At 29.9% G+C, this 16,863-nt stretch overlaps 1 protein-coding gene across 1 annotated transcript; it reads left to right on the top strand.

Annotated features, from left to right (window-relative positions):
* Positions 1-7,817: 7,817 nt before the first annotated feature.
* LOC109818608 (cyclin-dependent kinase inhibitor 7) lies at positions 7,818-9,571 on the top strand. The gene is made up of 4 exons (XM_020384127.3): positions 7,818-8,327; positions 8,454-8,512; positions 8,828-9,025; positions 9,134-9,571. The coding sequence occupies exons 1-4, from the start codon at positions 7,902-7,904 to the stop codon at positions 9,201-9,203; spliced, it is 753 nt and encodes a 250-aa protein (XP_020239716.1). The 5' UTR covers positions 7,818-7,901; the 3' UTR covers positions 9,204-9,571.
* Positions 9,572-16,863: the final 7,292 nt, after the last annotated feature.

Here is a 16,863-nt window from a genome sequence, read left to right as displayed (position 1 = left end):
CCAGCTTTCTCAATCTCATATTAAACAACGTATTATGAGCCTTCATGATCATTTTCAAAATATCATATGTTCTGATCTTCCTAATGCCTTTTGGGAAAGGAAAAGGCATATGGTAAATCTTCCTTATGAAAAGGACTTTACTGATCGACAGATCTCGACTAAAGCTCGGCCTATCCAGGTGAGTCATGAACTTGTCACTCACTTCCAAAAAGAAATAAAAAATCTTCTATCCAAAGGATTAATTAGCAAGAGCAAGAGTCCGTGGTCTTGCGTAGCTTTCTATGTCAATAAAGCTTCTGAAATCGAGTGTGGTGCTCCATGGTTGGTTATCAATTACAAACCTCTAAATCAAGCCCTTCAATGGATTAGATATCCTATTCCCAATAAGAAGGACCTTCTTGCCCGACTCCATTCGGCAAAAATCTTTTCCAAATTTGACATGAAATCTGGATTTTGGCAGATCCAAATCAATCCTAGTGATCGCTATAAGACAACTTTCACTGTACCGTTTGGGCAATACGAATGGAACGTAATTCCTTTCGGTCTTAAAAATGCTCCTTCAGAGTTTCAGAATATCATGAATGATATTTTCAATTCTTATTTGAATTTTTGCATTGTCTATATAGATGATGTTCTTGTCTTTTCAAACTCTATTGATCAACATTTCAAACATCTTGAAATATTTTTCAAAGTCATTAAACGAAATGGTCTTGTCGTCTCTAAAACCAAAATTTTTCTCTTTCAAACAAAAATCAAATTCCTTGGTCATACAATCTCTCAAGGTACTATCCGGCCTATTTGTCGAGTCATTGAATTTGCTGATAAATTCCCCAATCAAATTCTTGACAAAACGCAACTCCAAAGACTTTTAGGTTGCTTAAATTATGTTGCTGATTTCTTCCCTCAGCTTAGCAACATTATTAAACCCCTTCATGATAGGCTTAAGAAATCTCCCTCTCCGTGCACTGATGTTCACACTAATATTGTCAAAGAAATCAAACTCCAAGTTAAGGTTTTACCCTGCTTATACTTACCAAATCCCAATCAACCTAAGATTGTTGAAACCGACGCCTCTGACATTGGTTATGGTGGTGTTCTCAAACAACGCATGCATAACATTGAAAATTGCATTGCTTTTACATCAAAGCATTGGAACAAGGCACAACAAAATTATTCTACCATTAAAAAGGAAGTTTTAGCCATTGTTCTATGCATTACAAAATTTCAATCTGATTTATTAAATCAAAATTTTTTGGTTAGGGTTGATTGTAAATCAGCCAAAGAAATTTTACAAAAAGATGTTAAAAATTTAGCATCAAAACAAATTTTCGCCAGATGGCAAGCAATCTTAAGTGTATTTGATTTTGAAATTGAATATATCAAAGGCACCTCAAACACTTTACCTGACTATCTTACCCATGAATTTCTTCAGGGACACATATATATATATATATATATATATATATATATATATACACACACATATGAATCAAAAGGAGTATATAAGAGTTTGATGGTTTAGTGATTTTGATTATGTTTTTAGTGTTAAGTTGATTTGATCACTCACCTTCGATCTTTGATTGGAAAACATTTTCCAAATCTGGCTTTGAATCAAATCACCAACAAATCTATAAAGACTAGGAATATATTTGGAGTTGTTAGTTGAATAATTTCTTAAACTCAATGTAAGATTTCTAATTTGATGAATAGAAAAATCATTTATTGAATTAGAATCCTTAGAATTTTTTAACTCAAGGAATTGAATTGGAATGGTTGTAATGAACTCAATGGTATTGGGTAATAGAAACCATATATAGATGTCTTAGGAGAATATAAGGATGAGATCGGTGAAGTTTAATCCCAATAACTTTATAAATTATTATCTTCCCGTGTTATTACTATTTTGTTTACAATCTTTTTATAATTCCATTATCGAAATATGAATAACGCCATGTTTATAATATTTTTGAATCTTTCTATTTCAAGCTTTGATTAGGATATCATAAATTATTAGTATCTTCCAAGTTCTTAAGGTTTGACAACCTGCATTTAATTCCTATACTATAGTGACTTAGTGCACTTGCCTTAAAATGTCATCAATAGCTTATATAGTTACAAAGTTGTATGATGTTATGGTTGATCAAGTTGTTAAGTTGTTAGACATGTGGTGAAGATACATGTCTTAAGTTGAAATACATAAAAACTAGAAGAGTGTAAAATTGTTTTGAAAATTAGAATATCTCATCGTGTAAATATAAGTTGTGGTACTCTAAGATTCTAAGTTGAGAACCCTTTAGTAGGTAACTAACCTTCGAAGGGGTAGCTATTTTAACTTGTCTCCTCTATTTTAATTAAAGGTACTTTTTTTTAGCCGTCGTAGGGTGCTAATATCTTCCCTACACCTAATTGATTTCCAAACCCAATTTTGATTTTAAATATTATTTTTTAAAAGAGTTTTCCAATATTTTTCCCTTAAAATAAAATATTGGTGGCAGTTGCACAAAAATATATTTTTGCGTTATTTCTTGTTGTGATTTCGGTTGCGACAGAAACTCATATTGGGGATAGGTTGAGCTATACATGTATAAAATGTTGAGTAACTATGTTGAGAATGCTTAAGGCATGATCTTGAGTTGTGTTGATTGACTTAAGACTAGAGGAAAGATTGTTTTAAAGTTGAATATTTTATTGTGAGGATATGGTGTTATGATGTTTTACGAGCCTAATTGTTGAAAATTCCTCTTGAGAAGTTGATTCTTGAAGTGAAATGTTGAGTCTCCTCTAGGATCTTAGTTGATCTATATGGGGCTTGGTCGAGTCATACGTATACAAAATGACCAAATCAAATAAGGTACAAGGTAAGGAGCTAAAATCTCTAGCTAAGTATTGGACGAGGTGTAATATTTTGAGGGTAGTTGACAAACTAATCACATATGAGGCTTAATTATGCATTCTAGGATCGTGGTAGGCCCACACACACTTAGATTGCTCACTTGCGTTGTAAGAAATTTCTTAGTTGAATGTGTGACAATGCATATAGTTGTCATGTTGTGCATGTGATGTGTTGATGATTTTGTGTTATTCATATCCTATGTTGATAATAACTATGTTGATGAGTTTCATAATTGTATTGAAAAGTTGTTTTGTGTTGACATATTGATCTATGTTGTTAAGTTGTTACCTTAAAAAGGCTATTGAATGCTTAGTTGAGGTGTTGTTGTGTTGTACAGTTGAGTACCTTGGTGAATCGTACTATGTTGTTTAAGTTGGAAAAACATGTATGAGTTGCATGATGTGATTGATATGTTGATGTTGATAGTATAGTTGTATTGTATTTCTATACTTGTTACATTATTTTTCTATCAGCTTACCTTTTCATGTTTCCTTATAGATGGACTATGATGATCATACTTGGTATAAAAGCATGAATTCGAAAAAAATATACAGGAGGAGGAGTAAGTGTTAAGACCCATGTTGGAGACTGGTAAAGTTGTTTAGAGCTACTTGGGTATAACTAGCCTTTTTTAGTGTTGCTTAACTGAAATCCTAGGTCATGTTTCGGTGCTAGATTATTATATTTATATACTTGTATAGCTATAGTCGTAGTCCCTCTAAGAAATTTATCTTATTATTTCAGTTGTTGATGAATTTTTACACATGTATATATTACTTCATGTATATCTAGGTACTATTTGCATATTAACCCCAGGTAATTAGATTTGTGTTTTCTGTTGCTAATAGCTGAGGTGCAAAGTGCAGGGACTTGTTAGATTGTTACATAAACCACTAAATATAATTGTGACTTGCAAGCCTCCCAACTACCATGTCTGTTTTCTTAAATGTGTAATCTCTTGATTTTTTTTGTTGAATTCTCTTCCATTAATTGATTTGTCGCAAAATAATTAATGATAATAATTGATAAGGAATGCTAATGACACTTTTTCTAACACTCTCGTTATTATTGGCTAAAATTTATTAAAATTTACTAATTTTGTGGATTTTGTATCTCTCCATTTTCATTGGTAATACACGTGTAGAAATCATTATGCATAAATTATTCACACATTAGTGCAAAATTGGCATTTTACAACACTTTTTAACATTGTTTATGTATCAATCAATTTAGGAAGTGGGGGGTGTTGATATTTTTGCAATTTAAAGCAACTTTTTTTTCATTAGTTAGAAAGTAACTAATAAGAAATATTTTTTTTTACCTCAATTCCAAAATAACCAACGTAAAAAAGCTCTTTTTACATCAATTCCAATTATAATTGATCTAAAAAGTTTTTTTTTCACATGAGTTCAAACTAGAACAGATGTAATGTCTTTTGAATTATTTTTTGTACTTCATTTTCACATTTCCACTCAAAATGTTTGTCTTTCCTTTCGTGTGTATACACTCTACCCCCCATTGTTTTCTTGATTTGAAGCCAATGAAGCTCTACCGTCATTTCGACACTAGTGTCCTTTCTTTTTAAGTCCAATACTAACGATGCTCCATTGTTGTGCACCCTCATCCTTGTCATTTTCACTTTGTAACTCTTTGAGACTTTACACAAATCAACTCGGTAGTGAACTCAAGAATGACCCCAAAGATGTATATCCACTTGAAGTCCCTATGCCCCAGGGTTTTGCAGTGGTGATAGAATGTGACGACAATGTAACAATGGAAGAAAAAGTAGAGGAGGAAGGCTTGCGTGAAAGGAGGAATTAGAGTAATATTTCCAGATATGTATATATTTGTGAGGTACATTATGCAATTATCAAGCATGACTTATGATTTTGAACCTTATTTAATCAAGAATAATCAATAAAAATTATAATGAGTAATTTTATAAACTTTAATTTTTTTATTAGACATTTATGATATTTTTAGTGTTTTTATATATAGGAAGAACATGAAAAGAGAAACTATAATAAAAAAGAACAAGGGTAAATTCAAGATACTAATGAGTGCTTATTTATTGTGAGCCTCGCTTAAGCAAAACACCTCTTAAGTAATTGAGGCTTAATAAAGTGCCTAGGAATGTCACATTAAAGGTTCACTGAAGCGAGTAATGATAAATTAAAGTTCTAAGGATAGAACTATTAAAGGCTTTCTTAAGCAAACCACAATCTCGCTTGAGTAAGAAATGATAGAGAGTATCCATGAAAAATCATCTATGTTGCTTAAGCGGTAGAGCTCAACAAGCCAACATTTGAAACTTATATATGCTCTAAAAGATAAATTTATTATTATTCACTAAGAGAGAGAAAATTAAGTTTCTTTGGAGAGAAAGAGTGACGCGGAAGCCTTCACTATTGACTCACTCAATAATCCTTCTTCATTCTTCTTGTATTTAGATTGCCCATGAGCAGTCAATAAACCTGTGTTGGGGATTGATGTAAGTGACTCAAATCCATGTACTTTTTTTATTTGTAAGAAAGTTAGAAGAAAAAAAGAAAAATACAGCTATTAGAGAAAGAAATTCCTATGTCATTAACCAATGCAAAAGAGCTAATGAAAAAAGGACAATTATGTCAAATAACCAAATCATCATATGTAGATGAGTCATGATGAGCTAAAGAGGAATTGAGTTTTTCATTAAGGAGTTTATAATTTCTTATCCAAGAAATTAGGTCTAAAATGCAATTGTTGGTTGCTGGATTAACAAAAATTAAGACTTTAATTTACATTGGAGGGTACATGCAAGGAAAATTAGTGAACTTAACACCCTTATATTTTGAATCAGAAAATTAAAATCATAAAAAAATAATTTTCTTTCATGCAATTGAACCCTCATATTCATATTTTCCTAATTAGCACCAAAGTATAATTGATTATTTATTGTTCTAGTCAATCTCTATGGATACATTAATTGGACATTTTACTATTTGCAAATTTAACACACTTTCTAAATCATTGATAAGGAGGAACATTCTAGAAGTGGAGTAGAGGAGCGAAATAACATTTGTTATTTGAAATTGCAAAGGATCAACACGTTGTCATAATGACTAGAGCGACCTGAAAAGTACATCTTTCTACATCAATTACATTATAATTAATGTAAAAAATGTTCATATTTTAAATTGACAATTTCAATATTAATCTTGAAATCAGTATAAAATACTCATTTTAACTGATAATATATGTCTCTCTTGTAATAGTGACATTAGCTCAAATTTATATAATAGATAAATTTTTTCTACTTATAGCAGATAAATATAAAAAAAATTCCAATTGTCATCCCACAACAGTGGGAGATTTTAGAAAATTATTTGTTTTCCATAAGAAAACTAGTAAATACATTATTTACATATGATTACAATAGAATTTGAAAGACTTAACGATGGGAAAAAATAGTGCAAACAATGAAATGAAAATAGAAGCCTTGGGAGTGGGCTTATATGTAAGTGAAAGAAAAATATAAAAAGAGGATGAATGATTTGCATGGAAGATGAATGATACATATAGGGAAAGTACGTACGTAGGCATATCCAGAGAGGATCATTAATCGAGAAACAACCTAAACTTTTATGGCAGTGGTCCATATATTGTCTGCCAATTTATATTTGATCCATCAGACCCACGTGTAAGTAATTGCACGTATGGCACATGCCCATCTTAATCGTATTTTATATTAACTAAATTCCCAAAAGAATCACATTTGGCATCAAAGTTTTTACATGTAACTTTGAAAAAAAATATGGCAAAGAATCAATTGTGACCAGCTGATAAAAGGTAATATAATCCAAAAAAAAAAAAAAAAAATCTATAAATTACAACGAAATTCTTTTACCTTTTTTTGTTTGTAAGTCATTTACAAGAAAATAAGAATAAATAATAATCATACTATTTGAGTATTTGTCTTTTTTATTTTTATTTTTTATTATTATTAAATTTTATATTTACCTCACATTTAAGCCGTTACGGTCCTAAATTAAATGACCATGTGTGGGATGTCCCCTCTCCAACCGTCTAAAGTTTCTGTTTTATCATTTGGAAAATCCTTGTCTTCAATTGAAGAGCGGACACGACAAAAGAAATATGAGCTGTATAGAAAAGAAAAGCCAACCCCCGAAATGAAAAACAATACCAAAATCATGACAAAATGTAGAATAATTTACTTAAGAATTCGTTTTGGTTATAAATCATTTCGTACATTATATATATTTTATTATTTGTAAATCCTCTCACTTTCAATACAATTTCAAAAATCGTAACACTAAATTTTGTCCTTGTTTAACCTTCCACTCATTTAGGTTTAGTTTCCTATATAATTTTTCTTAAATACATGCCTATAAATTTCTATATTGTTCCTTCAGATATCAGTCGTATACATTAATAACTACAGGCATCAATTCTTCATTAAAAAAAAAAAAAAAAAAAGGGGAGATGATTTATCTTGAAAAATCCAAATCAGAAAAGCTAAATCCCAAAAAAAAAAGTAAAAGGGAATATATCATTATATAAGGAGCCAAACTAAAATACAAAAAAAAAATTCTATTTTTATTTATGTTTCTTTTTATACAATTATGAAAGAAATAGCTAGGAAAAAAAAAGTGGGAGATGAAAATAAGAATTAATGTGATAGATAAGATAAAAAAGAATAAAAATAGAAGTGTACCTTTCACTTGATTCCTGAGTTTCTTCTTCCCCTTAGGTTGTGAAACAAAAATCGTGAAAAAATGTTGTGAATAAAAGAAGTGAATATGTTGGTATAAAATATCAGAAAAAGAATATCCCAAGAGTGAGTAGAAAAACAAAAAAACGAAAATGAATAATAACAATAAAGCAGCGAAGGATATAAATGTAATTTGAGTCGGAACACAATTATTTTGGCCGAGACCAATTCTCTCTCCAATCTTCACTCGCGAAACAGAATTCTCCGCCATCCAAAACAACTTACATATGATATGATATGATTCTTTCTTGGTTCCAAACCCCCATCATTCTCCTTCACTCTCCCTCCCAAGTCCCAACCGTGACCTCAATTCCCGTTTCCCTCACCTCCCGCCACGTGTCACTCCTCCATTCGCCTGTCACCACCGCTATCAAATTCAGATTCATCGCATACATACCGATAATGGAGATGGCTCAGCTGAAGACTAGAGCTCGAACTGCATTGCCCATGGAAGCTTCCGCAACTTCACCAAAGAGAAGAAAAATCGCCATCAACACCAACACCAACACCAACACCGTCACCGCTTCCTTCCTTCAACTCAAGAGTTTCAGTAACCACACAACCTCCACGGAGGAACGCTTCTCCGGCGAATCTCCGGCGTCTTGCTGCTCCAGCAACGGATCCTTCGATCAAAACCGAATCATCAACTTCTCAGATCTAGAGGTGATTGTCATAATATTATTTAATTTAATTAATTAATGTGAGCCAAGCGATTTAATTGAACTTGCGTTTTGCCTCTGCTTAACTGCTTCTCAGTTCTCATTAATGTGTAATGTAACGCATTTTCAGGTGGAGAGCGCGCAAGCTGAAACGTCGACGTGCAACTGCGGTGAACAACAACAAATGAGGTTTCGAAATAAATAAATTAAATTATATGCTATTGGCGATATTTTAAATTCAAAAAAGAAAAAGTGCTTCCAATCGTTTCAAATTTTCAATGATTCGGTTTGTTTGAATTCAAAATAAATAAAAGGCGTGTGAGTATCGTATCGTATGTGCAAGTCATCATGATTATATTTCTTCCGTTCAAAAAACTAATTCTGTAACTCTCTGACATTCATGTATCAATAATGCGCGCATATATAATACGCACCATCATCATCATCATACATACATGCACACATTGCGAAAAATTAACCGAAACATTGCTTGCGTTCTTGCAGGAGAGAGATGAGTCTCTCGAGCGAGCTTCGAGTTACGAATTCGCAAGAGGTGGATTCCGCGGAGAAGAAGCTAACGATGCAGACCAAAGCCAAATCTCGCAGCGCTCTATCAACGCCGCAGAAAATGCCTACGGAATCGGAGCTCGAAGAATTCTTCGCCGCCGCCGAGAAAGACATTCAGAAACGCTTCTCAGACAAGTAAGATATATAATAATGCATTTCCATTTCAAATGTGAAAAATGAAAAATGAAAAATGAAAAATGAAAAATAGTTGCGTATTATAAAATATTCCTTGTTAATGTGCAGGTATAATTATGATATTGTGAAGGACGTGCCGTTGGAAGGACGATACGAGTGGGTTAAATTGAAGCCATAAAAGTGACCAACCAACCTTGAAGGAAGACCAAAGACGGTTAAAAATGGCACTTGCTGACATTATTCTTACGTTAATTTACTTTAGGCACTTGATTTTACTTTGATTTTGTGTCTTTCATGCTAGGAGAACGCTTTTGTTTGGTGTATAGTTTGTTTCATTTTCTTCTGTGGTTAAGGAAGGTGAATTAAAGGGGATTCAGTCTCAGCTTGATCGATCCCTTTGTTATTTGTGTACGGGTTTTATAGTTATACGGAGAAGCTAGTCCTGTGCGGAATTTATTCTGTAAATTCCGTTGGTGGTGATGACTGTAGCACAAACGATTCCTATAAGGCTATAACAAAATTGCAGTCTCATTTTTCTCTCTTTAATTGTGCTTCCCCCCCGAAATTCGTGTCTGTTTCTCTGTTTCTAACTTTGAAGGGTACAGCGAAGTCAGTGACTGTTATCTTCTCTTTTTTCTTTATCTTTGCTTTTCCTTCATCTTCTTTTTCCCTTTCCCATGACGTTAATTTACCCGTCTTTATCTGTCTTTATCTTTCTTGTCTTTTCATTGCTTTATTTTTTTTAATGCTGATTTGTCTTTTTCCTTTTTTTTAACAATGGAAAAACTTTGCCTTTTGTCCCGAAACTTTCTGCGAAAACTTGGATGTTTTTTCTGCGTGTGGGTGGTCAGGTCTTTTGTACTTCATATAAGAAATTATTCATATCAAAAGGGGAGAAAATAACACAGTGAAGAATATTATGAAGCGGTGAAAATGTAGAAGGAGGAGGTGACGGTTTGTCTAATTATAGTGAATGGGTGTGTGTGTGAGTCACATTGTAGACATGTTTGAGGGGATTGTAAAGCTGATCTTATTTACCTTTTACCCCATGTGAGAAGAGTCTTCCAGTTTTGGAACCAAATTCATGCCACTTTCACAAGTACAACAAAATTGGTACAGATCGCAGAGAGTAAAACTAGACTACTACAGAGAGCATTGCTATTTCTGCACTTACCTCTTTCTCGCTTCTCACATTATTAAATAAATTACGTACATCAGTTATAGCACTGCCTGTTGGTGGGTAAATTCAAATTCCGAAACATTTAATTATATATTTTTTTGAAATCTATATGTTTTATTCACTGGTTGGAAAATTGCATCGTGGCTCATGAGGTGGCGTGCGTGGTCCTGCTACTGCTCCATAACATAAGCGATAGTGATGTCTCGGCGAGTTTGGGATGACTAGTGGCGAGTTACCTGATTATTGGGTCGTCGTTTTCGTTTGTTGTATATATTCTCACCAAAATAGGTATTCCGGTTAATAACGTATAAATATATGGTCAGTAATTAATTAATGTCTATAAATTGCAGTGTAAATAACATTTTTTTTTTAAAAGTATGTTTCTAAAACTGTTTATTATAAAATAAAAACTTAAATTGTGTGTGACATCAGCTTCTTCTCTCTTATTATTTAAAATTGTGGTGGTATGTTGCGTGGAGAGAACGTGGTTGTTCCGTACTAGCAGTGGGTTAGGGCAGCACATGGATTGAGATTCCCTGATGCGCGTGAATTTCATGATGTGGAATGGGTCGTAAGGCAGAGACGAAGAGGTACTTTTTCATACACAGAAGCAGCGAGCAATGTGCCTGAGCAATTCCAGCTTTTCGTTATGCAATAATCATTGCATTGCATAAAACTTATTATCATAGGGTATATATAATTCCTGTGAGATGTGGGAATTTCATCTTCAAATTCAAATCAAAACCAGGATATTCTTATTCTTTAAAAAAATTCAAAGTTTCCCTCTCTTGCTCCCTTTTCCCTAATACCCACTGTTGGCATTAATGGCTATTCTAAAACATATATCTGATTTCACATTAGATTCTCTTTTTTCTGCTCCTCTCGGCTATCACTGTTCCAATTAAGAAGAATCCTCTCATATGTAGGCTAAACGACCATTGTAGTGTAGTTTTAGAAACTTATTACCACAATGAGGCTGTTTTGAAACATTTTACACCTTTGGGGTTGTTTTACTGGGTGTCGTTATGGGCCACAGCGACATCCATGATACGTGACAAATTTGGGTTTCAATATAAGCCATGAACGCCATATTAAATGAGTCGCTGTAGCTGGTGGAGACTTTTATAGAGGCCTTATAGGCTAAAGCGCCTCAAGTCGGCTTAAAATAATCTGAAATAAATTTAAAAACAAAAAAAAAATTAAAAAATGAGGCGCTGTGGCCTAGGGCGCCTCCAAGGCGTTTGGGCTCACAGCGCCTCAAGTGGTCTGATATTTATACCATATTTAATATTTTATAAATACAAAAAATGAAAATTAATTTTTTTAAAAATTTCTGATAAAAAAGAAAAAACAATAGAAATTTTTAAAAATATAAAGTTAAAAAATGAAGTAATATAATGTGAAATAAATTTAAAAATGAAAAAAAAATTTAAAAAATGAGGCGTTGTGGCCTAGGGCGCCTCTGAGACGGTTGGGCTCACAGCGCCTCACGTGGTGTTTTTGTAAAGTATATATATTATATTTTATAAATATAAAATATGAAAAAAAATTTATAAAAAAATGTCTGATAAAAAATAAAAGGGAATTAAAATTTTTGAAAAATTATAACTTTTAAAAAGAGGTAATATAATGTGAAAAAAAATTAAAAACAAAAAAAAATATATATAAATTTGAGGCGCTATGGCCTAGAGCGTGACCACACACAGGCTGACACGTGTCCACAGCTAATTTGAGGCGTTGCAACTCATAGCGCCTCATTAATTGACCGCCTGCGTGACCACACAGAGGCTGACACGTGTCCACAGCTAATTTGAGGGTTGCAACTCATGGCGCCTCATTAATTGACCGCCTGCATGACCACACAGAGGCTGACACGTGTCCACAGCTAATTTGAGGCGTTGCAACTCATAGCGCCTCACTTGGCGCGTAATAAATTCACCGCGTGCTTGGCCAATGAGACGCTGACACGTGGCATTGCAGTTAAAAACTTTTTGTATGTAATTTATAATTATTAAAAAAATAAATTTATATAAATTTTAAAATGATTTCATTTAATTCTGTGTTATTTATGTTAATTAAAAAAATATTTTATTTATATTTGAAATAGCTGTAATTTAATTCTGGTTAATTTAAATTTTTTCGTAAATAATTATATTGAAATTATAAATTGATATAATTTATTTATGTGTAATTTATGTTTATTAAAATAATAAATAATTACAAATTTATAAATGATTTAATTTATTTCTGTGTCATTAAATTTATATAAATTCTAAATTGATTTAATTTAATTCTGTGTTATTTATGTTAATTAAAAAAAATTGATTTATATTTGAAATACGTTTAATTTATTTCTGCTTAAATATTAAATTTATTTATTTTAATTCTGTTTTAATTTTATTTAATTAAAAAATAAGTTTATTTAAATTTTTAATTTATTTAATTTAATTCTGTTTTAATTTTATTTAATTAGAAAAAAAGTTTATTTAAATTTTTTAATTTATTTAATTTAATTCTGTTTTAATTTTATTTAATTAGAAAATAAGTTTATTTAAATTTTTAATTTATTTAATTTAATTTAATTCTGTTTTAATTTTATTTAATGTAAAAAATAATTGAAAAACGAAAAAAAATATAAAAAAATGGGGCGCTGTGAGCCACAGCGCCACTCAAGTGTACTGGGCCACAGCGCCTGTTAAGAAAATAATTTTAAAAATAATTGAAAAATGAAAAAATAAAAAATAAAAATTTGGGCGCTGTGAGCCATAGCGCCACTCAGGCGTACTGGACCACAGCGCCTACTAAAAAATAATGTAATAAATAATTTAAAAACGAAAAAAAAAAATTATGTAGCGTTGTGGCTCACAGCGCCACTTTGGCGTACTGGGCAAGCCTATAGCGACACTGTTCCAGCCCAATCAAGCCTTAAAAAAAAAAAAAAAAAATCCACGTGTCATGGGTGTCGCTATGGCCCATAGCGATACCCAATAAAAGAGCCCCAAAGGTGTAAATTGTTTCAAAACAACCTTATTTTGATAATAAGTTTTAAAAAATGCGCTACAGTGGTCGTTTAGCCCTCATATGTAAGTTTGATAAATTTAATTCACACAAAAACATTTTGAATAAGACTAAATTCTCAAACAAGATGTACTTATTAATCTCAATATTTGTAAAAAAAAATTTTGGGTTTTTTTTTTAGAGGAACGTTTTATGAATTTTTAATTTCTTTTATATAATTTAATGTTTTATTTTATATATTAAATACTAATTATTATTTTATGGAAAAATATTCAAGGATTATAATTCGACTCTAGGAATTTTTTAAAATTTTTTATGTGTTCGAATTTTTTTTATTATCATGTTTATTTATAAATTATATTTTTTTATCAATATAAATTATTTATCTTGAATCTTAAATATTACTTATATGTTTAAAAGTATTTACTTATATAAATTTTAAATATAATTGGTAAACAATTTCTTAGTACAAGAGACATATTATGCATGTGGGAGCGCACAGTTTGTCAAAGAATTAGATACATCTCCAAAATAACAATATTAGAGCTTGCTTTTGATGATAAGCTTCTATAGAGTCCAAAATAACAAAATTAGAGCATGTTTACATAAATTTATATATAAATATTGTTAGAGGAACAATAAAAAATAAAAATAGATTTTTTTTCTAAGTTAAATTAAGTTATAAGAAAATATTTTGAAGAAGCTAATATGAAAAAATTTATACAATCTAATTTATGTATAAGTTATTTTTAAATTTAAAAAAAATTCATTTTTTCTTATTATTTTTTTTTACAAATTCTAATAAATAAATTTATTCAAACAAACTTTTATTCTCCTATAATTAAATAGTGACCAAAGTGAAATAGAAAATAAAATAAGAGTCATTGGAACAATGGAGGTTTAACATTGAAATTTTTATTTAAAAGAACACTAATTTCCTTGGTATACACGTTCACAAACTCACATTCGGATGTTCCATTAAGCAACAAATAGTAACTTTCAAATAAACGTGAGGTTGGGACCTCTCAAACTAAAAAAAGAACTACCAATTATCGAATGATTTTTTTTAAAATAATTATCCAATGATGTGAAAAATGAATAAGGATTACTGACGTAGACTTTGTTATTGATGGGAAAATAAAATTAATATTACGTAAAATACTAACTATTATTTTTTTTATTAATGATATATATTAAATTATTTATTTTACTCTGACTATTAACTATTAATTAAAGTGTAGGAATCTAATTCAACCCAACTCAGGCATTAACTTGTCAAAAAAAAAAAAGTGGATTGTGTCGAGTAGAACTCATTGAAAATTTCAACTCAAGTTGTGGTTGGTTTTAGTTGACTCAACAAATTTGTTAAAAAATAATCAAAAGAAAAAAAGTTATAAAAAAAAAATTACTCGTAATTTATTTCACTAAATAAATAAATAATTATGAATAACTTAAACAAAATAAGATAATAGTCTTAGTTATAAAAATTTACTCATAATTTATATAAATATAATCGTAATAAATAGTCTTAATACATTTTTTAGGAACTATCATCATGAGTTGAATAAACCAAGAATAAAGCAAGGAAATAACGTGAAAGGCATATTATTTCAAAAATTATATCATGTTTAATAAAATAACATCTAACTAAACAATCTACAAAAAAAAAATCTACAAAAGACTAATTTGATGACTCAATTTAATTATATTCAATCCCTTCATTAATTGAATTGATAAGTTATATGAGTTGAATTGTGCAAATTGAATCACTCGTGTTAATTTAAACTCATTTTAATATCCTAGCTACGATTTAAATCTTAAATAGCATAATGTAAAAGAGAAATAAAACAATACACAAGTGATTTGCTAATAAAGATGAGATTAAAATATGTATATTTTTAATCTATATAAAATGAATAAGTATTGATTTTGGTATCGTAAAATATATTTTTTTTAACCCTTTTAAAATTTGTAAACATTATTTAATTTTAGTCCTTGTAAAATAAATAAATTTTGGTTATTTGATTTTTCTTCTTCCTAAAATCTAAAGTTACTATTTATAGTCTCTTACAATTATTTTAAGATAGATAAATAATATTTATTTTAAAAACTATAAAAAGAAAAGTTAAAGTATCATGTACTAACATAATATTACTAATAATTATGAATAACGTCTGAAATGATTGGTTAACATTTTAATAAAAAAAATAAATAATTAAAAAAAATCACATAACAGAAGTGACCCTTTTTTAATGGCGGGATGTATCAATGAATGATGGGTGGTCCATTTTTAAAAATGGAGGATAGCTTTGATACCATCTTAGAATAATGGATTTAACTTAACTTAACCCTACAAAACCAGCTTGTAAGGTAAGAGTTGTTTTCCACTTATATATTATTTAATTGCCTAATTTTTAGTCGATGTGGGACTTGAATTTTTTTCCAATATTTAAAAAATACAAAATAAAAAAATTATTTTAACGTGAATTAAAATCAAAAGTTGCGTATTTTGTGACGACTAAAATGCATGTTTTAACCATAAATCTAATATTTTTCAAGGAACAATAGTATAAATCAAAATTTAAGAAATTTACATGAATAAACAATGATTTTCTTAAATTCTACCATTTTCAAAATATGATACATATAAATAAAAATGGAGTAATCACTTTACAATTTTACAAACATTAGAAACTTGGAAGATGTTACACATAAGAAAACTAAAGGTAAGGTGAGTAGGTAACTCCATTTTTGTTGCTTTCTGATAGTTCTCGTCTCTTAAAGGTGACCTTCTTATTAGAGACAACTCCTATTCAAGTAAGATTAATTCTTTACGAGCTGTAAAAATAATCAAAGTGACTTGTCTCTTCTAATAATTTTTTTTCTTCTTTATGTACACCTAAAAGATCGAGCACTTGTTAAAATGCTTAAAAAACTCAGTTATATATCGATCAACTATGATGAATCTTTGTTCCTCTCAAAAAAAAAAAAAAAAAAAACAACTATGATGAATCTTGGAATTAATTTCTGCTGCAAACAATTAGATATGGTTACCAAAAATTATTCTTAAACTAAACCAAGTTCATTTATAACGATAAAATCTTCAATTTTAAAATGTTTCCCTATTGAATATCTTTAAAAAAAATTAAAATAATTGTTTTCCTTTCATATTTAATAAATATATTCATGTTATTGAATAAAAATTCATAATACAATAATTTAGAAGAAATCATAAAATAATATAGGGAATATTTTTCCAAACAAATAATATTAGACAATGTTACCACAACAAAAAAAATTAAAATAATAATCATAAAACATGAATAACATGTAATTATAAGATAATGATGACTACCAGGTAATATTATAGTGCAGAGAGTGCAGCATAATTAATAACATGGAATTCATATCAATTAAAGGGTCACTATCTATGATGCATGGTAGACCACATGTGATAATGGTCTATCTTAAAATTCATCTCACTGTAATCATTATTTAGTCATACTATTGAAGAACCAAAAACGAGAATATATTTTGGTGTTCATATTTTATAGTATACAATTTCTCTAATAGTTTCAAACTAGGGAACAAATTAGAAATTATTGAAATAAATTGTTTTTTCAACAAACTCCTTTTCATA

The sequence above is a fragment of the Cajanus cajan genome, chromosome 2 (genome assembly GCF_000230855.2).
Source record: "Cajanus cajan strain Asha chromosome 2, NIPB_CcT2T_4, whole genome shotgun sequence".
Classification (NCBI taxonomy): Eukaryota; Viridiplantae; Streptophyta; class Magnoliopsida; order Fabales; family Fabaceae; genus Cajanus; species Cajanus cajan.
The sequence above is the reverse complement of the archived record's forward strand: the minus strand, read 5'-3'. Positions and strand labels throughout refer to the sequence as shown.